The 27,325-nt window shown below is 41.5% G+C and overlaps 3 protein-coding genes and 1 pseudogene across 3 annotated transcripts; 2 read left to right on the top strand and 2 right to left on the bottom strand.

The window, feature by feature from the left end:
* Positions 1-2,984: 2,984 nt before the first annotated feature.
* On the bottom strand, positions 2,985-4,049 carry LOC103695604 (type III polyketide synthase A-like). Its single transcript, XM_008776974.5, has one exon. It carries the CDS (start codon positions 4,047-4,049, stop codon positions 3,114-3,116), a length of 936 nt encoding a protein of 311 aa, XP_008775196.4. The 3' UTR covers positions 2,985-3,113.
* A 2,530-nt stretch (positions 4,050-6,579) lies between these two features.
* Positions 6,580-10,722, top strand: LOC103695596 (large ribosomal subunit protein eL15). Its single transcript, XM_008776965.5, has 4 exons — positions 6,580-6,709; positions 6,975-7,141; positions 9,828-10,025; positions 10,179-10,722. Exons 1-3 carry the CDS (start codon positions 6,706-6,708, stop codon positions 10,014-10,016), a joined length of 360 nt encoding a protein of 119 aa, XP_008775187.2. The 5' UTR covers positions 6,580-6,705; the 3' UTR covers positions 10,017-10,025; positions 10,179-10,722.
* A 6,239-nt stretch (positions 10,723-16,961) lies between these two features.
* On the bottom strand, positions 16,962-22,705 carry LOC148699743 (glucan endo-1,3-beta-glucosidase 7-like; annotated as a pseudogene).
* Positions 22,706-23,721: 1,016 nt separating this feature from the next.
* On the top strand, positions 23,722-27,148 carry LOC103699355 (uncharacterized). Its single transcript, XM_088712735.2, has 2 exons — positions 23,722-26,478; positions 26,572-27,148. The coding sequence occupies exons 1-2, from the start codon at positions 23,814-23,816 to the stop codon at positions 26,997-26,999; spliced, it is 3,093 nt and encodes a 1,030-aa protein (XP_088568861.2). The 5' UTR covers positions 23,722-23,813; the 3' UTR covers positions 27,000-27,148.
* Positions 27,149-27,325: the final 177 nt, after the last annotated feature.

Raw genomic sequence — 27,325 nt, 5'->3', positions numbered from 1 at the left:
TCTGAGTTCTAAGCTGTTGGAACTTGAAAAAAATCATACAGATGACAATGGTTCTGATATGTTGACGAAGTCTTTGCCAAGAGAAAAGCTTGAGGTATGTCTATTGATCTCCGGAATGGTGAATCCCTCTACATAGTCAGGAGGGGGAGATTTGTTGGGTTATCCCTCCTATGTTGGAGGAGACTTAACCCAACAAATGTGGGCTAAATTAATTAGTTTTAGCCTATTTGGTTGGACTATTTTTGGCCCAAAACGTGAGGCCCATTAGGGCAACCTTTTATGTTGAGAATGCACGGTATGTGAGCCGTCTTCCACGAATTAAAAATAGAGGGAGGCAGGGGAGAAGATGCAGAATTGATATTCAGCGCGCAGTCTTGATCAAACGACGATCGGGAGGTGATCCGTGGTCCGATCGAGCTGAAATTTGGACAGCAGGTTCGCAACACGTGGTTCTTCAATCTGTACGGTGTGATCGCCATTTGCAGTCTTCTATCACAGTCAGATTTTTCAGAAACGTGGCTGCTGTTTATGTGAGATCTTCTCAATCTTTCTCTCTTATAATTGATGTTTGCCAAGAATATTATTCTTGAGATTATGTGGTGATATATGCCTCTAGTTTTGGCTAGAGAGAACAGATTGTATACCCATTATTTGTTGATAGTGGAAGTTTTTGGGTGGACTACGGTCCCGTGGTTTTTACTCTCCACATTGGGGAGGTTTTCCACGTAAAAATTTGGTGTTCCTTTTGTGTTTTATTTTTCTGATCAGCTAAGTATTTGTGAATGCCTTGATATATATATTAGGTGGATTGGCTCTAGTTGTTTGTTTTTTAACAGGTTTACACAAGGTGGGAGAGTTGTTGATTCCGTTGTGCTTTAATTATCTTGTTTGTTGTTACCTCCCAATTCCAACAAATTGGTACTGGAAGAGTAGCTGAAAACAGGAAAAACTGACCCTTCGATTGAATGAGTCGTCTCCATTTACTGCTGTTCAACAGGTGTTTGCACAGTGTAGTCCATTTCCAGTATTCAGTGATCAAAATACCAACTCTTCTAATCACAGTCTCATTGTGACAAACTAGTTTTGGACAGCAAGAATGTTACCTAATATATACTTACATTCTAATAGCACATTCGAATGCAGGAGCAATTAGATATTTATGCTATAAACATGAGTGAAAAAACTTCAGACACATCGACAGACCACTTAAAGAGTACACATACTGAACTTCTAGGAAGAGTGAAATTTATTATTATGGAAGCCAGAACAGTTCAGTTGGAACTCTCCATACAACTTCAACAAAGAAAGTGAGATAAAACCATGACACTTTTGCAAGCACACAGTAATACAATTGACAGAGTAACAGTTCTGTGTTCTAGGTCGATCCTTTGAGCAACTATGGTCATACATTCTTTTGCATGCACCGAAGGGGAATGTTTGAGATATCTTCGCCTGCCATATTTGAATGCTACTTCCTTTTTCCTTTTGGCAGGGGTGTTACATCCTATTTGCCATTTTGGCACAATGCCCATACCCCTTTCTTGTTTCTCTACAAACCAAATCAAGAGGAACATAATGCTTGTTTTAATTGCTGATGCCGATCAGAAACCCATATGAAAATTTTGCAGGTTTGGCATCAGGTAGGTTGCCGGTACTACTTGAAAAGCCAATCTGAGTAATTGAAAGCCTATCCAAAATTTTCAAGTCAGAGTATTGATCAAGGTAAGGGTCTGAAAAAGTGAATATTATTTTTTTCAAATTATTTATTTCTGATTGTTATATCTGACCAAAGTTTAGCATGCAAGAGATATAATTGTACCGTGTGACATGATGAATACGTGAGATATCTATTTGGGATGCTCATGTGGTTGTTAGTCATGATGAGATGACTGTGTTGCTTCCCCGAGAGAGAGAGAGAGATGACTGTGTCACTGATTTTGTGTTAAATTCAAGTATATAGTACTTATATTCACAGTGAATTCCCAATTTAGTCTATTTAGTATTGTTCTGAAATCATCTCTCCTCTGCCATGGATACACTATACAAAGAACAGCAATCCAACCTGATTGTTGGTTACAAGATCCACAAAACTGATGCAGAGAAGTATATCAATACAATAAGCATCTCGTACCAAGACGAGCTTAATCAATCCAAACTGCTGAGTTCAGGATGTAACAACCCAAACCAATGCGACACAGGTTGAGATGCTTGTTTGGATCTGTAAGTGGTCTGAAGCACCTTGATTCGCTTCGAACCGAGTGGAACCACTATCATCCATTAAGGTGCATCAGGGGTAAGATTTTTGTATCATGGGGTCCTTTACGGTGCACCATAAACAGCCAATTGGTTTTTCCAAACCAATGATTTAGAGGTTTTTTGGTAGGCATCTCAATTATTCAGCTTATGTGTTGAAGTTGACAGACTATTCAGTTTGATAGATTATTCAGTTTATGTGCAGCTACGATCAATTCTGTTTCTTCTCAATGCCGACAAAATCTCATGCAAGCTGCTTGCTGACATCCAGATTACATTTGGATCGATTTCTTTTTAGAGAGCCACCCACAGTCAATGCACATTAATTCACATGGTCATGGATATTATTTTGGTATTGTAGGTCTCATCCAGCAGGCATACACATAATTACATTGGTCTCATTTTTTTTTATGAGAAATTATGATTTCTTTAATCAATAATACTAGCATATTTGCAGTCTAATTCATGTCTACTTTCTCCCTCCTTACTCTCAGGAAAATCTAATCCATTTTCCATTCATGTAAATCTATGGTTTTCATTTTGGCCGAGATCTCATTCAAATGTCAGTGTGCACTACTCGATAACATTATATGTGAAATACTGATCCATATAATTATCTAATCTTTACTTTTCAAAGATCAATATCACTTGGATCATTCAAGCCAAAAGACATCATGGTGAAAGTGAGGAACAAGATGTTATTCAAAACATATACCATCCTATCTCATGATTCACGATCAAATGACGAAATCTATATATGTAAGGTCAAGTTTACCCTACCAACATGATCAATTATAATAAGCCAAACTAACCAATACATAACCTTCGATTCAAAGTTATAATAAAGCAAGCCAAGAACATCACTTCAGACTCCTCACCAGAATGCCTTCAAAGGTGATCCCCGGCCCAAACGCCAGCACCAGCCCCCACTCCTCTCCACCCTCCCTCCTGAGCTCCTCCCTCACATAGTCCATGACATAGAAAACAGTGTTGCTGCTCGCATTCCCGTAGTCCATGAGCGCCCTCCGGCTGCACTGGAGCTTCTCCGGCCTCAACCCGAGGCTGCTCTCCAGTCGGTTCAGTATCGCCGGCCCGCCGGGATGCACCGCCCAGAATAATTCATTGAAGTCCTGCAGACCAGCATTGGCCATGAGCATCCTGCAAAAGCCTTCGATATGGCCTTCAATCATCTGAGGAAGGTCTCTTCCTAGCTTGAAGCTGATCCCCTCCTCGGAGATCCTCCCATCGATAATGTTATGCGTCCCCGGTAAGAACTGTTGCACCGCATAGTCCAGTTCCATGAATGGAGTCTCCGTTCCCTCGACCGGGTCTGCGCCGATCACCACCGCAGCTGCGCCATCACCGAAGAGTGCTGCACCTACTAAGTCGTACGGTCGGGCCATGTTAGGTGGCCGGAAGCCTAATATGGTGGTCTCTGATGTTGTGAGAAGCACGCGGCTCCCCGGGTTGTTCTCGGCGATGTCTTTGGCTACTCGGAGGCCGGCGACACCACCATAGCATCCAAGGAAGTAAAGCATGACTCTTCCGACGTTGCTCCTGAGGCCGAGCTGGTCGGCGAGGTAGAGGTCGCCACCAGGGAGACGGATCTCACTGGAGGAGACATAGACAATGTGGGTGATGTCGCCGGCTGCTCGCTTCCATTCTGCCATGCATGCACGGCTGGCTTCAACCGCCATCTCGAGCACGGCGGCATTGGCGATGTCCAGCCTCTGCTTGATGGTGGGGGAGCCCTCAGTTGCAAGCTCAGGGTACTTCTCCAAGATCTCCTTCGACATCACTGTGAACCTCCTCTTCACCGTTGTATTCTTACCTGAAAAGCGTTCATGCTCGATATCCATCATCAGCATGCAAATTTTGATCTTCTAAACTAATTACCATCAAACTATTCGATAGTTATTGTACGATAAATATTAGTGAATCTCGTGAAAAGTTCCCAAACACTGCATGAGATGTTCATGAAATGCTCATAGCTTAGTGATCAATAATTTTACCTCTTCATTGTTGTTGTAGTGTTGCTGACTTGCTGCTTAACTCCTGTTTACTTCTTGACTAATGCATATATGGTTCAAATTTCTATGCTCCAAGTGAGTGTAATTTCTAATTTTTTGGGGGGAATTTGGAATCTTTCTTGCTAGACATATTACTTCCAAACATTGAATTTGTAACCTCGTAAAAGAGAGACAATTTCTAGGATGAATCAAACAATAGATTTAATGCTTGACATTATTAGGGAACAAAGGATTCTGTTTTGTTATTTCTACGAATATAATATTTTAATTATGTTCGCCGTATAACTTTCCATTTTGTATGTTATGGGGCATATCAAAGTTCTACCATAACTATACATGTCGACGTATAATTATTATTTGACATGTTAGCAGAATAATGGCGAAAGAAGTTGCTTACAGAGGCGTTCGAGCTTCTCCTTCATGACGGGGTCATCGCATTTGGTGTCCCGGAGGTAGCCCTCAACCAGTGCTTCCTGGAGGAGGACTTGGCGAGGAAAGGCCTTGCCGAGAGCCAACACTGTAGCCTTGCCTCTCCTACTGCCGTGGTGGTAGCTTTGGCTTCCATTCTGGTTTTCGCCATTAACATCAGACTCAGCCATCCTTGAAAACTACGGAAGATGGTATGATGGCTGCTGCTTGGAGCTTTGATTGGTGCTAGGATGCATGCATGGGGTGCTTTTTAATATATTGAGATGGAGGATTTGGAGAGAATTTGGTATGAAGGGATGGAGTTGTGAACATGTAAAGATGTTTTGCAGTTGGGAAATAGGTGAGTATGTGGCACCTCTTTAGTGTGACCATTTTAGATGTAGCTGCCATTTTATGTTCGAAGGATCCATGGAGAAATAGACCGGTGAAATTAATCAGTCTTTTGGACCAATATATGATGGGTAGTTGCAAAACATTTACGTGTGTTCATATATTAGCATGAGCCATGCAGTCTGTTTCAATTCAAGAAAATTGATGGAGAAGCTATACACTGCATGCAGGGACGTGGCCGTACGCCACACCAATCACCTTTATCTTCCTATTTGGGCCCGATGGCTGGGACAAGCCCATGATGACTGGCGTATGCAGTGTAGGGCATAATTTTTCAATGACGAACGCATTTGCCACTAAGGTGGTAGTACAGATAGAACGGAGCTTTACTTTCACCAAGGCATTTCAGGTTCGAAACGCGCGTGTGTCGATTAAATTTGGGGACCGAATGCCCCATGCTTGGATGCTTTTGGAGGAAGCGCTACTGGTCTGCTGGTATCGAGGTGGCACCGAGATGATGTACTCACACGTAGGTGAGGAACCCAATGGTCGGAGAGTTGGTATGCAGAAACTTGCGGCCTGCATCGAACATTCCCTGGTGAAAGAGGGACCCAGTGGGGGCTGCTATGCGGGTGAGGTTCTTCTCTTCCCTCTTTTATTTCCTAGCAAAAAAAATATAGAACTATGATGGCTCATGTTTCAACAATGATATAGTAAGCAATCTTTTATGGTTGGACTCCTCTAAAACATTCTCAACATTTGTGACTGTCTCTAACAATGTAAATATAGGAAGCATATCCCACATATTCTAGATTGCGTTTCTCCTTGTGACTTCTTATAAGTTGTATATATAGGCAAAATTATGAAGAAGAGACCCTGTCATTCTACAACCATGATGCCTTTTGCAGAACATAGCAAGCTATTACAGCGAGCGGCTAGAGCAGTAAGGAGCCGAGGAGCAAGACAGTAGATAAGATAGAAGAAAGAGCCAGGCTTCTAGTAGAGCTTTGCTTTATTGCCTACCGTGGTAAGCTATCAAGCCAATGTTGAGATAAGGAGTACAAGAATTTAGCCAAGGGGGACGGGGCTATTCTCGCCTCACTTGAGCGGGTAGGGGCTGGTTATTCCTGATTGGTTAACCAAAGAAAAGATTGTGGATCAATGTAGGAGCATTATTGTTTTGCAACTAAAGTTTAGATGGTAGTCTTTCATTTTGATCATGTTATATGCACTGAGAAGCCAGAAGAATCAATAGCCAACTCAAATTCAACCTAATAAAGTATCTAGTCCTAACTCAACCTAATCCAGCAACCAAGCCACCCATACAACCCAACCCCAACCTAGGTCTAAGACAGGCTTATCATGAACACATTTTGGTTGGATGAAATGAGTCAAGATGGCACATAGTCAAGTCAGCCTGTGTCTACAAATTATATTGAGAGATCAACCCAAATCTAAAGAAAACTAGGCCTCAAACCCAACCCATTCGGAGAAGCCTAGGAGATAGAAAGAACAAAGATCGCATCAATCGACGAAACGAACGGCACAGATCTCTTCAATCTAAAACCCTAGCTTTCTTTTAATGCTTGCTTCTATCTATACCGGATCATCCTCTCCTGCGCGACCCTAGGAGGGTGGGGGAGAAGGCATCCTTCCGCCAACAATGGGTCAGTCCTCGCGCTTCTACTTCTACTCCTCATTTTTTCGCTTCAGATCTGTTGAATTCTCACTCGATGGCTTGGCTTCCTCAAAATCCAATTTTTCCGGGTCCCAAGTGGCATTTCTTTGATTTTCCTTCGTTTGTGGCTTTTTTTTTTCTTCATAGTTTAATAGGTTGTTGTGCGAAGATTTTTTTTTTTTTTTTGAATAATTTGGGTGTTTTCTGTGAGAAAAGATTATTTTTTCTGAAAATTTTCCCTTTTTTTTTGGAAGGTGCTTACACGTACGTATCGGAGCTATGGAGGAAGAAGCAGTCGGATGTGATGCGTTTCTTGCAGAGGGTTCGATGCTGGGAGTATCGTCAGCTCCCTTCCATCGTCCGCGTCACGCGCCCCACCCGCCCGGACAAAGCCCGGCGCCTCGGCTACAAGGCCAAGCAGGTATTTTTATGATTTCTATAATTATATTCTTCTCTATTTTACTCCTGGATTTGATCTGGTTCTTTTACCCTTCGCAAACTTGGTTGTTATTTTAGACTTTTAATTCTACTAATTTATTTGTGGTTCTAATTTGGTTGGGGCTATCAGGAGTTACTATTTGAGTACTTGTGGAGTTGAGAAATGATGGGTTAATTGCTGATTTTTTTTTATTTTGTACTACCTTTTACCTGTGGGGATTGTCTTCCCCCTTATCTTTTTTAAAGATTGCTGCTTGATTCACACACTTATTCTATCAAGATGTACCTTTTGTAATCATATATAATGGTGATGACTATGGATCTTTGTGTTGAGTACATAGGTGTATTCTGTGACAATTGGCTACATACGATAAATCTTATATTGTATATGAAACTGTTATCTTATACCATGGTAGCAGCAACGGTTGTAACAAGGCAGTTCAAAGTTATGTTATGCTAATTATCCTTAGTAATACACAATACTATAAAGAGTTGGGCGCATTTTTTTTAAATTTATTGAAGAGCATGTTCATAGTAATATATGGTTAAAGATCAAGATAAGTAGGTTGTGCAAATTCTGCCACATAATATAGATTTGGCATCATTTAAGGAATAGAGAGTGATAAACTTTGTATGATGTTCTCATTTTAAAATGCTATAAAGGAATTTTTCTCAGGAAAAAATGTTATGAGTTGAGAACAAGTGGATTGCTTGCAATAGTTCGATAAAACAGCTTCCAATATTTGAATTTTTTCCTAAAAAAATGAACTATGAGAGGAAGTGAAAGATGGGAGTGCCACAACAAGTGCAATTACTTAGTTTTCTTTTGGTCAATATTATGTGTTGCAGCATTCACATGTTAATGCAGAACAATGAAATATCTAAAGAAGTAGAAGTCAATTGCTTAGCTTCACTCCAGTCAACGAATCAAGCTCCTATAAGATAGGCCTTCCCTATACTTATTAATATCATGATATGGTGATTCAGATGAAATCCTTAGACAAATGCAAAGCACTTTCTCTTATGGCTATGGCTGTTGCTGGACCTTTTACTGTTACTTGGAAAGATAGAACTGAACTGACCAAAAGATAATAAGATAAACGACTATGCTTTCCAATATGCAGAGGGGCTTCAAACGGAAAAGGAACCAATTATTGCATGAATTAAGAAACATCATGGGACACTCACTGCTGCAGTGGCACCACTACTGAATAAAAGTGTCATAAGAATCAATACACCTTATGAGGAACATAAGAACCAAGAAGTAATAATGAAGACATTGAATGGGTAAGAAGAATAATTTTCATGGTTTACCTAATAGGGACGGTTTAAAAGTACCATGTCTGCATATGCCTAAAGTAGGAGGAATATAAAATGATTGATTTTAACCCTTTAAAATGATCGATTTCCTCATAGCTCTGTAACTCAGATAAGCTAGACGTGTCATCGCTTGATCTTTTTTCGCTCTTCACCATGCACCTTGATAGTTGTTGCCAAGAAATCAACTACCTATTTTTTCTTGAAGCATCCGAGGAATTTAATTTGCTCAATCTTCTATGGAAAGCCTGATTCCTAAATTCTATTATCTTTGGAATTATCACATGCTACTTAACCACTTCTATTTTCCCCTTTCATAATGAGGGAATAGGTGGTCATATTCTAATATCACCTTCCTGATCTTACAAGCCAATACATCAATTTGATTAGTGATTCCATTGAAGCTATATTATTTAGATTGGTGTGTCACCCTGTTCATTGTGACTTTTGGAGCAATCGGGGATTTTATTTGTTTGGTATAAGGTAGGCTAATACACAAAAGAAGTGATTCCTCTATCAGCAGATATGTGCTGCATGTTATTCCAAAATTTGATAAAGTTGTTAGTCAGAGATATGTGCCGTGATTCAAGCTCTCTTGTTTCACAGATGTGAACTGATAGGCAAACTGCTACTAAGTAGTATTTGGTTTAACTTATAATTGCCTTCATGAAGGTTGATAGTGGAGTTTATAAAGTTATATAATAGGATAGTGAACTAAGTTTATAACTATGACCTGTTTCAAAAGTTTATTCACTAATCTGCATCAAAAAACCCATTACTTACTGTGTTTGTTGTGCCGTCAGATGAAGTTGAATAATATATTGATTACTAGCATTCACCCCTTCCTGCCCTCTCTTCTCACCCTTTTTATAAATATATATTTTTGATAAGTTTGTTAAGCATTTACAGAACCAACATTGAAATTTAAATGTATCTTATTGCCGAGTCATATTTGTAAGATGCATGGTTTCAAAAACCGCCAAGGTAGGATCGGTGCTGTACCATTCGGATGCGAAACTGGCACCGACGTGGGTGCTGGGATGTTGAAACCTGCTGTACTAGTTCATACTAATACTTATCGGTTTTTGTGTACTATGATGCTATATACCGTCTGTATCTGTCAGTACCAGTGGTTTTTCATCTTTTTAAAGTTGACGGTTTTAGTATGGAGCATTGGTATCAGTACCATACCATTATAAAACCTTGGTAAGATGTATGTGTCATAATTGATTCGTCCCTCTCTTTCATATCTGTATTTATCATATTCCTTCCTACAAGGTGCAGCCTTAAATATATCTATTGTTTCAAGATACTTTACTTTTGTCTGAATCATATATTTTTCTTTGGTACAGGGGTATGTAATCTATCGTGTTCGTGTTAGACGAGGAGGCCGAAAGAGGCCAGTTCCCAAAGGTATTGTTTACGGGAAGCCTAAGAATCAGGGTATCACTCAACTCAAGTTCCAAAGAAACAAGAGGTCTGTAGCTGAGGAGAGAGCAGGACGGAAGTTGGGAGGTCTGAGGGTGCTGAACTCATACTAGGTCAATGAGGTTAGAAGGAAAAGAGACCCAGATAACAATGTTTTTACACCATTAATAGACTAATTATTTTATTTTGCTATCCTTATGTGACTTATTTCCCTGTCCTTGTGCACTTGTTGTGCTTAGCCTGAACCTCACATTTCCTATATGCATATCCTGCAGGATTCGACCTACAAATATTATGAGGTCATCCTTGTTGACGCTGCTCACAGTGCAATACGCAATGATCCCAGGATCAACTGGATCTGCAAAGGAGTTCACAAGCACCGTGAGCTTCGTGGTCTTACTTCGGCTGGCAAGAAGTACAGAGGTCTCCGAGGGAAAGGCCATCTGCATCACAAGGCCAGACCATCTCGCAGAGCAACCTGGAAGAGGAACCAGACTCTTTCTCTCCGCCGCTACCGCTAAGATTGTGCTTTATGACATGTTTGGACTCTGGCTTTTTTAATGGATGCGAAGGTGGTAGATGCGAAGGTGATGTCGATTTTGGTGTCTTATAAAATGTTGCCTGTTCGTGGTCTTTGTCTGGAATTTTCACAACCTTCAAATTTCGTTTTACATCATGCATACACTATAAGTCTATAATTACGGCTCTATGTGGATTTCAAATTTATGGTATTTAAAACTTGAGTCATGTGGTTAGGATGAGGTGTGTGACAGTATTTAACAATCTAATATAAACTATTTGTGGGTATTCTTGAGATTAGATGTGGTGTGTGCCAGATGTTACTATCTTCTCTTCACCACAAAAATGCCGGCCTCATCAGATTGTTAATTTGTAACATAGTAGGCATTAGCTTGAATCAGAGTGTATTTGAGATTCTGGCTTGTTTAGGGATTCGTTTGGTTCGCGGAAAAAAACTTTTCTCATTTAAATATTTTATTTAGGAAGATGATTCCTGATGCCTGAAAAAATGCTTTTAGCAGTTTGGTTGATCATGAAAAAGTAATATATTCAAGAATGGTTTATGTTAGGTTGGACATCTTTTTTTTTTAAAGAAAAGTTGTATGAAATATCTATTATATTCTTAATAAAGAAAAAAATACTAATTTTGATGACTTAAGAGTGCTTTTGGAAAAAAAAAGTTTAATTTTTAATTGGTGCAAAAGTAGTTTTTTCATATCTTTCATAGATTTTTTTTATGAAATATGGAAATCTTATTTTTGTTGGAATACTATTTTATTATTTTTTTTAAAAAAAATTCTAAGCAAATAAGAGATATTTTTTTGTTTTTCTGTTGACCATATTTTCTCTGTGTCTACGAACCCAATGTAATAATTTCTCATAGGAGGAAGCTTTATCAATTTCTTTCGAAATTGTTAGAAAAATATGAAGCATTTGAACCACCATGAGCCAGTTGTAGTCATGATTTAATTAAGCAACCATTGTGCAGTGAAGGTCCATCTGATTAAAAATTATCTTTCCTAAACTAAGATCTCCATACCAATTCAAAAACAAATATGACGGGATCAAACAATATTGTTGTTTCCTCATACCCTCACCATAAGGTCTCAAATTGGAAAACCATCAAGTGGTATAAAAGGCAAATTGGGGAGAGATGTTAAATCATGACTAGTTATTTTTAGCTTTTATGGACAAATTGGAAACTATCAAATGACTTCGATCATGGACAAATAACAGCTATTACTTAAAAGCTCATTTTGTATCATGTAAAGAGAGACCCATGACAGTTGAAATTGTTATAGTGGATGTCACATCTTACTATATATAAACTCCTCTGATAAATCATTGCTTGCTCAACATAACTCACATGGACATCAAATGAGAGAGAAACTAACCATCAAATAGGGGTGGCAATGCTTCACTCGTTTAATCCGTTTAACTTCAACCTATTATATATCAGATTGAGTTACTTATTAAATAAAATGATCAAGTTTGAATCTAGATTTTGATTGATTTAATAAATAGATCAAATTTGAGTTGGCAGACTTTTGGCCAAATTTATATCTGACCAAACCTATATCTCATCCCACCTAACCTACTTGCCAACCCTACAATAATAACAAATACTCTCTTAACGCATTTCATCTCGCTAAACGGTCCAATAATATGTTGGATATATCCAAGACTCTCATATTTCAAAAAGAAAACTCAATCTTTTGGATGTGAATTCCAAAATTTGTTCAAGCATTTGTTTTCTTAATCAAATCCATTGAATAAAAACGAAAATTGGACTCCTTAAAAAATGGATTCATGAATCCCTCTTCTTTTAAAAATTGGGATCAAATCTTAACCACACGCTACCATAACATGTCCATATTATCAAATTAGTTGAGCAAGCTTTTGTTTTATTTTTTTAATAAATAGAGTCGTGAACTTATAAGTTTTGCCTTTTCTTCTTCCAATCAAGGGAGGGTGTATTTGCTCTCACGTGCATCCCACATGTCAATATCTAGTTATGGTTAAACCTCATCCCAAAATTACGCTCGAAACTGTCTATCAATAAACCCTAAACTCTAAGCCCCAAACCCTTAAACATGATGCCACCATGGTGAGAACAGAGTAGCTTAACTCCAAATTACCTTCTCATTAGGGGCATGTTTGTTGATAGGAAAATGTTCCATGACCCAAATCAATTGCCAAAACTGGTTCCCAGACTGGCATGGAACTTGGAGATGGCTCCCTTGAAGGGAACAGCAACTCAAATTAGACTAACCTATCAAGCATGATGCCAATCCCCTCATGCCACATCATATCGAACTAGTTTGGCAGCAGCATTAGCAAACTTAAAAAATGTACTTCTTAGGAGCCCAGCTAGATGAGTAATGAAAAACTTAATCATGTTGCAGAACAAAACAACAACATTCGCGGCTTTTCAGCTTCACATAACACCATCTCTATAAGCCATGAAGGAAATCAAATCTAGATGGATAAAGGTAGACACGCTTGAAGTGCTCTCAATCATGTCCCTGCCATCCAAGGGGGTCCGGAAAGGAGACCAAAAGGAGGAATGGGGATTGTAATTTGCCAGCCACAGTGACTCGTCCATCATTCAAACCATGCATGGGTTTATGCGCCATGAGCTGTGCCCCATGACCATGACGTGAGAGGAGGCCACATTACCAGCGTGATGAGAAAAAGAAGGAAAAGAAGAGCATGGTGCATCATTGCCATGTATACTTTCCCAAGGGTATCCTATCCTGTATGAGAAAGCTTGATGGAAGATACTAATAATGCCCGAGTTTGCTTGTGAATTACGTGATAAAATGGATGATGTGGGATGAGTCTGCAATGCCTTGTAGGTCCTGCCATTGTTCTCATTCTTCACAGTATTAAGATCGAAACATGGCATCATTCCCTTTCTGGGTTCCAGTTTTTTGGTTAGAAATGGAGCAGGTTAGGATACGAGATGCCATGGTTGCTTTTACTGTGAGGATAAATGCAGCAAACGATATGTAAGCAAGAAAGATGAAGCAGTTCTTAGGAAAAAAGTTGTACGACTAGACTATTGATGATCTCTCACTGCATGTCATAATTAAAGGTTGGCCTAGGCAAGTCTAAATGGATCAAATTTGGAGACTAAAGACACTTGTACCATCAACCCAAAACACTTAACAGTCTATCTACGAAATATGTAAAAGTTGGGGCTTGAATCTTTGTAGTATTCACCAAATTTTAAATTTTGCACTTAATTCAGCAAATCTTATATATAATCAAAATAGTTTACATATACACATTTTTGACTGTTGGTAGATGAAGCAAGTTTTGGACTTGAAAGCGATCAAAACAGCGATCAAATGGTTGGGTTTTTACAAAGGAAAGCCTTAGGCCAACTCATTTGAAAGAGTCCAGCGAGCGAAGTACTTGCTTCCCCCCTTCGCCTCGCCATGGCAGTAGATCTATAATGACCGGCGAGTTGGAATATGTACGTAACCACGCGAGCACCATGCCAGAATCGCAAGAATTTTAAAATCCTTTATGGAAGGCATCGTACAACAGGGCATTAGTAAAGAAGAAGAATGATTGTAGTGTTGACAACAAGAAAATAAATTGAGATGATGATCATGGAATAGATGATTGTGATGAAATGGAGCTCATGATGTTCTATTGCTAGTGGATTGCATAAGCTAGCTATAATGCTTTCAGACCTCAGAACTTCCCCAAATAGATAGGGAGGGAACTTGCCTAAACAAATTTCGCTAATCTTAATGTCGCACTAATACTAGGTGTCTAATTTCCCTAGGTAAGTGAATAAATTAAGGAGCAGGACTGTCTTGTTTGTATTGATACTACTTAATTAGATGTTTGTTAATTACCAATAACTTATTTGAAAATTACCAAGAGGTTTAAGTTAGCAATGTAAGCTTACTTGCAATCACGTCTGGGCTTCCTTATGGGAGTGCAAGTGACAATGAAAGAGAGGGGGAAAACCAGGGTTTTTCAAATTTTCTTTTCTTTTTTTTACTATAGAAGTAGTACTTATTAATTAGCTGTTAATATATGGCTAGATCTTCTACATTTTCTGTAAGCCAAACTACAAATATATTTTATACTTGAATTAAATAATAAGAATATCGCCCAGTAGTGCTTTTGTTGTCAATTTATGCTAATTCATATATTCCAAGATATATTTCACTGCAAGGAAATCTAGAAAACTAGTTATAAGCTTTCCGAATATATTAGTTTTGTAACGAAGGAAACTATATTTTTCAAACAAAATAAAAATTTCAAATATTTTTTTGCTTTCATCCAAATATATTTTCAAATAAAAAAATAATCTATACTCAACAAAAAAAAATATTTTGTAACTATAAAGAACTAAAATTTGTTGTATGCCATACACATGAGTACCGCAAGCATTTAGCCTTCAAGTAGAGTCTTGTGTATGTTGCACAAGAGTTTGCATATAATAATAGCCATAAGCCGAAGTCATTTGGTGAAGGAAAAGAGAGAGGCAACTTAGGGTATAGGTTGCGATCGGGTAATCTATTATCAGGCGAACCAAATTTCGTTAATTATTCAAGATTTTGTGATGAATAGTGGTGCATGCAGGGACATGTCTACAGTACTTGGCCATACATAGTTGAACCAAACATGGTCATCCCCAATTGACATGTCATATAAAACATAGATTTAGGAAAGGTTGTCAACTCTTATCACATCCCACTTCCAAGGATTTTACACACACAAAAAAAAAAGTTCTTGACAATAGTTTGATCGAAGGCAAGGGAAAGAAAAAAGAAGGGCTCTTAATAGCCTACCTCACTCTGACGTTGTCGTCGCTTTTGATATTGTTAGCTACGAGAGCATTTCAAAGGGGATATTTTGATATCTCACGTTATTGGTGGTTAGAGAAAATGGTTGGGGATAAATCAAGAAAAAGGCAGTTGATATTTCTTGATAACTATACAATCATATAATATTGTAAAGATTTTTTTTTTCTTTCAAGAAGACAAAGTTTCTTCACCATTTCGTTAGATTGATGAACCTACATTTCATGTATATCATACTTGTCCAATAAGCTTGTACCATGCATAAAGCTAATTTCAGTTGATATCTGTCATTGGACATTCAACGCACCTGTTACGACCATCACGTAGAGGATATGTATAAAATGATTGGAGTGGGATTAAGCAAAAAAATACCAAAATTTTGGATTCAAATTTGATCAAATGATTAGATCCAGCGCAATTGCTCTAAAAAAAAATCACCAATACGGTCGAATCTAATATTGAAGAATTCAATAGTGGATCATATCTAGGGGTGCAAATGGGTCGGATCAGGTCATGAGTAACTCTGACCCAATCCAATTTTTTGTTCGGATTCTAATTTTGGACCCATACCCAACCCAATAGGAGATCGGATCGTATCCACCACTACAATTTTTGAGCCAAGGGGTCATTCGGGTCTGGCTGAGTCCAGATATAACTTGGACCCAACCCAAAAAATTTAGGTCCGGCTCGGGTCAACTCATCCGTGGCTTCCGAACTTGTTTGCACCCCTGCAGGCTATGGCTTGCGGGGCCAAATAATTTTATAGATTCGGGTCGGATCGGGTCATATGATTGAAAACCCAAAATTATCTAAATTTTAAATGGATCGGGTCAGGTCTGGTCGGGTCTGAATTCAGTAAACCCATAGCCGACCGAAAAAATAGAACGGATTCAATTTTAGGAACCGACCCGCCCCCACAAGTCCTCCAAAATGGATCGAATTGGGTCATAAGTCAACCTGACCCATGTGCAGCCTTAATCATATCAAGCTACTAGAGTCCCAAAATTGGCACCCTTGAGGGTATAGAGGAGAAGAGAAATTGGTGAAGGATAATATTAACCGGCTAAAATTATTAATGAGTAATTGAAAAAAAATAATTACGCTAAGTATGTTAACAAGTATTGGACGTTCAACAAATATATTGCCACTTGTTGTAAGTGGATATGTTATATGGACAGAGGTTGTATCTTTCGCACGATAAAACAATTCATGTTCCTTCATGCGAGTCTATTGTTAGATTGCATAATGGTCGCTTCAAGATCTATGTAAATAGGTGAATGAGAGAGTTCGGAGTGCTTTGAGATCTATGCAGGATGTGATCCAATGGTCAATATCGTGAAAGAAGAAGGATCATCCTTTCCCGTGAAAGATACAACCTGAACCCTTGTTATATGCTAGCACTAGAACATGTTGCATATATTATAGAAATAAATGAAACCCCTAAAGATAGCTAACTCAAGAATTTTCTTTTGATAATAAAATACATGAATATTTTATTTTTCAAATAGGCTAAAAAATAAATAACACCCTATATTTTATCTCGATTTGCAAATATTATCTGCATCTCCAATTGCTGTAATATGAGCCCTACATTTTCCAATCTGCTGCAACGTCTCCTACCGACCTCCCAATTTGGGCAAGACCTTGCTGTTGTTGATTGCACGGCAAGTTAAGAGGGTATTAGTCTAATATGGTGACTTTCATTTGTTTTTAAATAACATGGATGGACTTTAGGCTGGTACAGAAGATGCCGAATGATCACTCTGAGGTCAGCCCGGGCTTGAGGTCCTTGCCATAGAGCGTGGAGATGTAGGTCTCCACCGGCCGACCGGGCATCAATGGCATCCCAGCCATTGATCGGAGATGGGTGATGAGGTTGCCATTGAAGGCCTTAGCATTGTCGATGGTGGCACTAGGCTTACCAAGATCGCCATGGTAGGGCTAGCCAGTCTCCGCCATGATGATCTCAATGTTGAGGAAGCTAGCAACGTTGAGGGCGGAGCCAGGAGCGGCCCAATATATTTGGGGGCCTAAGGCCATTTTATCTTTGAGGCCTTTTTTGCAGTGGGCCGACCTAAGGCGAACTCACAGGAAGATCTTTTTTCTTTCCATTTTATCTTTGAGGCCTTTTTTGCGATAGAATTTTTTTGGGCCGGGGCTTTAGGCGACCGCCTAAGTCGCCTAAGGGTTAGGCTGGCCCTGGGCCGAGCGGATCACATCAACTTGGGCGTCAAACATGTTAGTGTAGATGACCTTGGATCTAGGAGCGGCCCAATATATTTGGGGGCCTAAGACCGTTTTGTCTTTGAGGCATTTCCTGCAGTAGGCCGGCTTAAGGCGAACTCACAGGAGGGCCTTTTTTTCTTTTCATTTTGTCTTTAAGGCCTTTCTTGTGGTGGGCCTTCTTTGAGCCGGGGTTTTAGGTGACCGTCTCAGTCGCCTAAGTGTTGAGCCAGCCCTGCTTGGATCTCGCATCAAAGCAGCTAGGGTGGGGTAGGAAGATGCGAAAGGCTAGGGATTTGAGGCGAGGATCATCTCGGTAGGTGAATAGGGGTAGGGGTTGATCATGAAGGAGGAAGCAGTGTCATGGACGAAACAACAAGGGCGGGGGTGAGGTCGGAGTGGAAGGCGCCAAAGGAAGGGGGATTGGACTGGGAATGGACGACCATAGACTAGATGGTGGAGACCTTGACAGAAGCTGTGGCGGAGCTTGCAGAGGAGAGGGCAGAGTAGAGGTTTTGCATAATGGGGAGGAGATTGGAAGAGAGGGATGGGTTGCCTGAATTTAGGGCCTTATTGCCGACAGAGACAGTGGCAATGGAGGACAAGAGGAGGAAAGGGAGGAGGCTGGTGGAGACTTAGCTGAAGGCAGTGCGAAGCTCATGTGCGAGCGAGTCTACTGCCGCCTAAAGTCTGTCGATTTCTTTATCTATTTAAAAATAAATAAAATTCACCATGTCAAACTAATACTCTTCTTAACTTGCCATACAAGCACTAGCACCAAGCTTCGGCCCAAATTGGAAGGTCCGTGGAGGACATTACAATAAATTAGAAAATATAAAATTAATATTACATATTGTTAGCATAATTTTAAAGATAACATAATAATATATATTATCCATAATATTTTTTTTGTGTTAGTATGATCCTATATCAACTTATATTATTTGTCTTATATGAAGTATGTATATGAATATATATAATCCTATGATTTACGCTCGCTAAATCTAAAAAAAATTGAAGATTATTTGTATTCCTCGAAAATCCCTACCCATATCACCATTCAATATTTCTTCACCAAATATGATGGAACAAAAAAATAAGCCTCTCTTTTTTTTCTTATTTTTTCTGTAAATATATATATATATATATATATATATATATATATATATATATATATATATATATATATATATATATATATATGGATATATATGGAAAGTATTCGCAAAATTGAATAAAATATAGGATGTTATTATGTTTTGTAAGCTTTTGAAATAAGAAAGCAGTTATTTTGGTGGTGGGGCAAGCAATCAATAGTCTATATACCTACGTCAATGTGCTTGCCACTTGGCATGATGGTGCGATACTTTATACTTTTATGGAGATTTACCAAACTATTTTTTGCAGCCCCTTTAGCGCGTGACCTGACAGGTCGGCATTCACGTCATCACCCCGCGCGTGGCATGCCGATCACGCCTGTGGGCCCCACTATCCGTCACGCCGCTGCCTAATGCCACGGCCCCACCCCTCCAGTGCTCGCACGTGCACCAACCGTATTCCGGATGACTCCAAATTGAATTTACTCCTGCGACCGGTGGGGGTTGTGGACTTTGTGGGGTGCGATGAGCCTACGGAACCACTCGACTGCGCTACGGAAGGCGTCGCAGTTGGTGGGCGGGGCAGGGAGGCGACCGGCCGCGGGGCCCACCTGCCGTTAAAGTGAAAAAGCGGGCGCGGCAGCGAGGAAAGCGAGGCTGTTCCGCAATCATAACGTACCCCACCTCCCCTTAGAAGCGGCCACAACTACTTTGCTTTTCCACCACTCCCAATCCCAACATGATCCTCCCTTCCTACTTTTAGCCCAGCCCAGCCCAGCCCACAAGGGACTCTTCCCAAAACATATAAGTTATAACTACCCCCAAAAAAAAAAAATCATAAACTTATAACTACCAAAAAAAATCAAAAAAAATGTGTAACTGTTAATTTTTTTTTTATTTTTTTTGATGAATGTGTTGTGTTGACTCTTCCCAAAACATATAAGTTATAACTACCCCAAAAAAAAAAAAATCATAAACTTATAACTACCAAAAAAAATCAAAAAAAATGTGTAACTGTTAATTTTTTTTTATTTTTTTTGATGAATGTGTTGTGTTGAGCTGCGGTAGGAGGACTCTTAGCAACCGTCTTAACATAATTGGATCTAATTATATTTATGCTATAACATTATTTATTAAAATATTTATCGACTATCAATAATGTACATGCGATTGCACTTGACTGATAGAATTTTTAGATTTTAAATAATTTAAAAATGACTCTTAAGCTTTGATGATATCTAAAAATAATTAACTCATAGTTAATTTTTTATAATGCATCGTATCATCTTTGTCTCTTATTTCCAAAGTATCTCACTTTTAAAGAAAGTTTCTAAATCCCTTATTTTGTAAAAATCTAACATGTTTATGCCTTGCAAAAGAAAAACAGTTATTATAAAAATATATTATTTTTTAATAAACTAATCAGATTAGGGTTATCTTTTAATTGAAAATTTGAAAAATTAAACTTTTTTTATATATTTCTAGAATGATTTTGTTTTTATATAGCTAAGGGCTGTTGGCACTCATGGATTACCCAAACTGGGGCTGCCCAACAACCAGACATCTTCACTTAGCAACCAAAATCATAGAATGCTTTTTATCTTTCGCAAAGGCCTAATAGGAGATACTTAAAATAAATTAATAAACATTATGATGTAAAGCTAGTTATTACTTTAAGATTTTTTTCTTCGACTGATGGCTTATATCTCTTTGTGATACATACTATGCTGTACATGTGATCTCATGTAGAGATCGAATGATACTATAAATTTTTTTGATAAATTGGATAAATTAAATTAGATGAGTATAAATATATTCATTAGAATCTGTAAATAAAAATATTACAAACTTTTTAAATTGCATTTTTTTCCTTTTATTTATACCTTAATCAAATTGTATCAGCTTTTGCGTGGGTAGGAAAAATGTGAAAACCTAGAGAAGCATAATGGATAATATGACAGAACTGTTTGTTAAAATGCCGTACAGAAAAAGTACTCGCACGACAAGGATGCCCCTCGAGAACAAGCTTGCCATCTTGTGGTCCATCGGAGACGGTGGACCACGGACCGCCAGATGGTGAACGCTTCTTCTTTGGGAACTGGATTAGTGTTGGAGAATGATTGGCTTTCTCATTTATCATCAATGTCAACGGCACAGTGAAAAAGAAAGAAAAATCAACAGCTGTAATTGATCCTGATCCAATGAATTGGAGAAAAACTCTCAAAAGTCTCGTGGACGAAACGGACAATCCCGGTTACGCATAACCATGACGGTTTTATGGGGCTCTGCTTTTAAGCTGTAAAGCAAAAAGTCGGCATCGTTTTCCGGATTTTGTTGAGGATAGAGGGAGGGAATGCAGGGGGAAGAGAAGAAAAATCCAATTCATTAGTTCGTTAGCTTCATCTGAGAGAAAAATAGGCCGCTAGCCAATTAGCATCCTCTGCTGATTGGATGGCTACTTATGTAGCCAGTCACTCAGATAGTAGTACCTTGTGGGCTGGTGAAGAGGATTTACTCCCAGCGAGATATTTTGTTTTTTGATTTTATTGGGTGCATCCGTACTCGTGAGGTATGATCTACCTGTCTTAGTCAAAAAAAAATTTAAAAAAAGAAAAGAAAAAAAGAGAGGCCTTTTTTTACCACAATAGCTTTGGTTTGAAATGTATGGAAGACTGATACCGTGAGTAGAAGCCTGATACCGTGACATTCTTTGTGCACAAGAGCTGTTACATGCTCCAGTGCATGCCTAAGGATGAAGAGCTTAGCATATGTATTGATATGAATCAGCATATTAAAGTGCAACATTTCTTTTCTTTCTCGATAACTGTGTCTAGTGGTAGAGCTACTCATCATGAAGGTGAGGAGTGAGAATATATTGGGAAAGTATAAAAAATTATTGAAATGGCCATTAGGAAGGAAAGTATGGAATCTTTGTTAGTAGTAAAATGTGTGCAAAAGTTTGCAAAATAAGCTTAATTTCTTACCTATTCTACCTCTTATAGGAGAATCATTGGAGGAACTAGGGGACTTGATCGTTTTAAAGGTTTTAATTTTAGCTTGTTCACGAGATTGAAATTTAATTACAGGAATTAACTCAAAATACTCAAATGCATTTACGGTAGGGATAAAAGTGGACCGGATAATACTCGTCCAGATCCATTTTCGTATCCAAATTTATTGAGATATAGATAAAAATTTGTATATCCAACTAATATCTATATTCATATCCATATCTATCAAAGAAAAAGAATATGGATATAAATAGACAACCATTTGATCCGTATTCGAATATCCGATTCTATTTATAACCCTACTTAATTTTATATAGCACTAATTAATTTTCAAGAAAAATAAATAACCATATTAATATAATGTTAACTTAATATATCATCCACTTAGTAATATCTTGATTATCTGGGCATAAAATTTAATTATCTAATTTAAATTCGTATTTATATCCATACCTTCGGTATCTGATTTGTATCTTTATCTATTTAATACAAATAAATAAATCAAGTTTTGCCTCCAGCTAACATCCATATCTGTATTTGTATTCGTAAAACAAACAAAATAAAGATAGATATGGATATATTAATAATCGATCCAATTTCAACCCTAATTTATGGGCCTCAAAATTTTGGTGCATCCTTACTAAGCTAGTTGTAAAGTGTTGAAATGTTTTTATTTTATCTTCTTTTTGTTTTCCATGATTCTCTTTATTTTTGCAATAGTGTGGAGCCCTCCCTACAACTGTAAGGGTTCTCGATCCAAGACCCTTAGGAGTTGAAGATCCCACAAAGAGTATTTCATGCTTCCATCAAAGAGATTTATCCACCAAAATTTCAATTAAAAAAAAATCTTGACTCAACGATATAATTCAGCACCATCTGGATAGATTGCAATGTAAATATATCTCAGCCATCGACATGAGAGAGAGAGAGAGAGAGAGAGAGAGAGAGAGAGAGCATGCTAATCTAAAGATGAGCCAATACATTGTTTTATCTTGCTATGTGGACGTGGTTTGGATCATCATATATGACGATCATCATAAGAAACTAGACAGATGGATGAGGATAATAAAAAAAATCCATTACCTCTAGTAAACCATACTTGAGAATAGAAGAACACCTCCATTCCCCCATATATATATATATATATATATATATATATATATATATATATATATATATATATATATATATATATATATATATATATATATATACTCATCTAAATTTTGTCACCTTTCCAAGATCTTAATCTTAATCTTAATCTAATCCTCTCTTTACAAATACCTAAAGAACCACTGCATCTCTGATATTTTCGAATCAATATATCTACAGTAGAGCGAACGCTGCTACTAATTGGATGGCTTTCTACCTTGCAAACCATTCAACTAATGTTGTGTAGGGCTCACTTAATTCTTCTCCCGGATAATTTTGTTAAAACAAAAGAGAGGGAGAGATTTTATATCCTCCATGTTACCGTTATTTGAGGAAACCGACACATGTCACGGCTGCAACCTCGGGAGTAGCGAAATCCTTGGAACATCACCGGACACTAATCCTGCTTAAATGCCCATGGTTTCTTGCATCTCGGCGCATCAAACATTCGAACTCCCCCCCCATCCGTCCTGTCCCCATCAACTTAACGACCAAACCAACCCACGTTGCCGCCGGAGCTCCAGAATCCAACCCCGAGCCATTCCAAAGCATGGAGAATGTTGCAGACACATCAATCATAAAAATATTCATGTACGTCAAATCCCCACCATCCCAAACTCCAAACAAAACCACAAGCCACCTTTCTCGGTGCTCGTGCCTCCACCGTCACCCTTACGCGATTTTTACAGCAGTCGGTCACCTTTCTATGTGCGTATATATATATATATACGCACACGTATATCGGTATAGAAAAATACTAAATCTTAATGCGGGATCCATAACCCATTCCTAAATAGTGGGACCCACCAAAGTAGGTAAGATTGTGAATTAAAATAAATCAAAAAATTGAAAAGAAATTAAAAAGAGAGAGAGAGAGAGATGAAGGGGGGGGGGGGGGGGGGGGGTTCAAGCTGAAAGAGCAGGGAGGGAAGAGAGATTTAGGAGATCCGAAATCTATCTCCACCCGCGGTGAACCCAATCATGGGGCACCCCCTCATGCCGGCACTCCCAAAAAGCCCCCCTCCCCCATTATATCCCCTCTCCCCGCTTCCACCTTCCTCTCCTCCACCGCCACCACCATGTCCTCCAGGGCCTCCACCGCCCTTCTCCTCCTTGCCACCATCACCGCCGTCACCTTCTCCGACGCTGCTGCGCCTGCGACGCCTCCACTCCTCGCACTTCTCTCTCTTAAGTCCTCTCTCGTGGACCCGACGTCCTCATTCCAAGACTGGTCTTATCCCTCTGCCTCCGCCGCCGGCCCGCCACCCTGGTGCTCCTGGAGTGGCGTCACCTGCTCCGCTGCCGGCGAGGTCACCGCTCTCGACCTCTCCCGCCGGAACCTCTCCGGCGATATCTCCCCTAAGGTCAGGCTACTATCTTCTTCGCTTACCCACCTCAACCTCAGCGGCAATGCCTTCCGCGGCGCTCTTCCGTCCGCCATCTTCGACCTCCGCCTCCTCCAGACCCTTGACCTCAGCCACAACGACTTCAACTCCTCCTTCCCCGCCGCCGTCGCCGCCCTCCGCCACCTCACCCTCCTTGACGCCTACAGCAATAGCTTCAATGGCCCGGTGCCTCCCGGCCTCGCCAAGCTCGGCCTCTTGGAGCACCTCAACCTCGGGGGGAGCTTCTTCGAAGGTGGTATTCCCACCGGGCTCGGCAGCTTACCGCGGCTGAGGTTCCTTCACCTCTCCGGGAATCTGCTCACCGGGCGGTTACCCCACCAGCTCGGCTTGCTCTCCCAGCTCGAGCACCTGGAGATCGGTTACAACTCGTACGAAGGCGGCGTTCCGCCGGAGCTCGGAGGATTGGCGGGGCTCCGGTACCTGGACATCTCGTCGGCGAATCTCTCCGGCCAGGTCCCGCCTGAGCTCGGCAACCTCACCCGCCTGGAGTCGCTGTTCCTCTTCAAGAACCGATTATCCGGCAGGATTCCGGCGAGTATTTTCGGCATGGGGGCTCTCAAGGTGCTCGACCTCTCGGATAACCGCCTATCCGGCAGCATTCCAGCGGGGCTCTCCACGTTGGGTAATCTGACGCTCCTTAGCCTCATGAACAACGAGCTCACCGGCGAGATCCCGCCGGGGATCGGTGAGCTCCCCAATCTCGAGGCGCTCCTCCTCTGGAACAACTCCCTCAGCGGTGCTCTCCCTCAGAAGCTGGGCTCCGGCGGGCGGCTGCAGAAGCTGGACGTGTCCTCCAACTCGCTTACCGGCCCGATCCCACCCGGGCTCTGCTCCGGGAACCGGCTCGTCCGGCTCATCCTCTTCTCGAACCGGTTCGACTCCGAGATCCCGCCCGGTTTAGCAAATTGCTCCTCTCTGTGGCGGATACGGATCGAGGGGAACCGGCTCTCCGGTCCGATACCCTCCGGGTTCGGCTCTCTTCCCAACCTCACCTACATGGACCTCAGTAGTAATAATCTCTCGGGAGGGATTCCGTCGGATCTGGGGACCGCCCCGAGGCTCGAGTTCTTAAACGTATCCGGCAACCCCCTCCGGCGGCCACTGCCGGAGACGATCTGGAGCGCGCCGAGGCTCCAGATCTTATCGGCGAGTTACTGCGATTTGGATGGCGAGATCCCAAATTTCGAAAACGGGTGTAGAAATCTCTACAAGATCGAGATGGAGGGAAACGATTTGCGCGGAGAAATCCCCACCGACATCGGCCGGTGCACGAAGCTCCTGAGCCTCAGGCTCGGCCGTAATAGGCTCACCGGCGCGATTCCAGAGGATCTCACCGCGCTGCCGTCGATCACCGATGTCGATCTCTCGTGGAATGCTCTAACCGGCCCGATCCCTCCGGCGTTTGATAATTGCAGCACTTTGGAGAGCTTCAACGTGTCGTTCAACCATCTCGCCGGCGAGGTGTCCTCCGCCGGCGCCGTGCTCCGGAACCTCCCCCCATCCGCCTTCGCTGGGAACAACGGCCTCTGCGGCGGGCCTGTGGGGCGGCCGTGCGCGGCCGGGGGGAGGCAGGAGGCTCCGCCGGCGCGGGGGTCTGCGGGGGCGGCTGTCGTGTGGATCGCCGCCGGCGCTGTGGGGGCGGGGCTGGTGGTGCTCATCCTCGGGACGCGGTGGTTCCGGGAGCGGGAGGAGGAGGGGCCGGGCCCGCGGGGGCCGGGTCCGTGGCGGTTAACGGCGTTCCAAAGGCTAAACTTCACGGCGGAGGACGTGGCGGAGTGCGTGGCTGGGAGCGACCGGATCATCGGAGTGGGGTCCATGGGAACGGTGTACCGCGCCGAGATGCCAGGTGGCGAGATCATAGCGGTTAAGAAACTGTGGGGACCACAGAAAGAAGCCGGGAGGATGATGAGAAAGAAGGGCGGGGTGGCGGCTGCGGAGGTCGAGGTGCTGGGCTCCGTCCGGCACCGGAACATCGTCCGTCTGCTCGGCTACTGCACCAACCGGGAGACTACTCTGCTGCTTTACGAGTACATGCCCAACGGGAGCCTGGAGGACCTCCTCCACGGGAGGGGTGGCGGCGCCGCCGCCGGAAAGGGTGGCTGCATGGTGACGGATTGGGAGACGAGGTACCGGATCGCAGTGGGGATTGCGCAGGGGATATGCTACCTCCACCACGACTGCGACCCGGTGATCGTGCACCGTGACCTCAAGCCTAGCAACATACTGCTGGATGCTGAGATGGAGGCCCGGGTGGCGGACTTCGGCGTGGCCAAGCTCATCCAGGCTGCAAACCAGACGATGTCGGTCATCGCCGGCTCCTACGGCTACATCGCCCCCGGTAAGAAATGAACCTGTAAAGCAATAACAACAAACTGCACTGTAATTATGAAGTTCAGGGAACTGAATAATGTGCAAATTAATGGTGGTGCAGAGTATGCATACACGCTGCAAGTAGATGAGAAGAGCGATGTATACAGCTATGGAGTAGTCCTGACGGAGATGGTGACCGGGAGGAGGTCGGTGGAGGCGGAGTACGGCGAGGGGAAAAGCATTGTGGAGTGGGTGAGGGCGAGGGTGGCGAGAGGGGAGGGAGGAGGGGCGTGGAAGGTGCTGGACCCCCTCGCCGCCGGGTGCAAGGAGGTGAGGGAGGAGATGATGCTGGTTTTCCGGCTGGCGTTGCTTTGTACTAGCAAGAACCCCGCGGACCGGCCGACGATGAGGGATGTGCTATCCATGCTACGAGAGGCGATACCTAGCCGGAAGGTGCTCGTCGCTGGGAAGCAGCAGGGCGGCGGCGGCGGCGGCGGCGGCGGCGGTTCCCCGGCTGCAGTGGTGCAGCAGACTGTGGGTAATAGTTAACTCTTACGTGAATTATCATTAGTGGGTTTGTCAGATTGATTTGTTAAAGAAGCGTGACAATTTCCTGCTGGCTTTGTTCTGTCTTGTCTTTGAGTTTCGGGCTTGTTTCTTTACCTTAATATTAATCCCTTTTCTTACGTTACTTTTAATCTATTATAATTTAAATTCCGAATCTTAATGTACTCTAATCACTAAAACATGGGTGAAACTCGCCAAGGAATCAAGAAGATCGAGGCGAGTTGTTTGCCGCTGGGGGAACAGACAGGCACTCACGTACCAGCATGCCACAAAAGTCAAAGTCTTACCACAAAAACAAAAAGGTCAAA

Source organism: Phoenix dactylifera, chromosome 16 (genome assembly GCF_051530095.1).
Source record: "Phoenix dactylifera cultivar Ajwa chromosome 16, Ajwa_hap1_PhDact_Kaust_v1.1, whole genome shotgun sequence".
NCBI classification, from domain to species: Eukaryota; Viridiplantae; Streptophyta; class Magnoliopsida; order Arecales; family Arecaceae; genus Phoenix; species Phoenix dactylifera.
The sequence above is the reverse complement of the archived record's forward strand: the minus strand, read 5'-3'. Positions and strand labels throughout refer to the sequence as shown.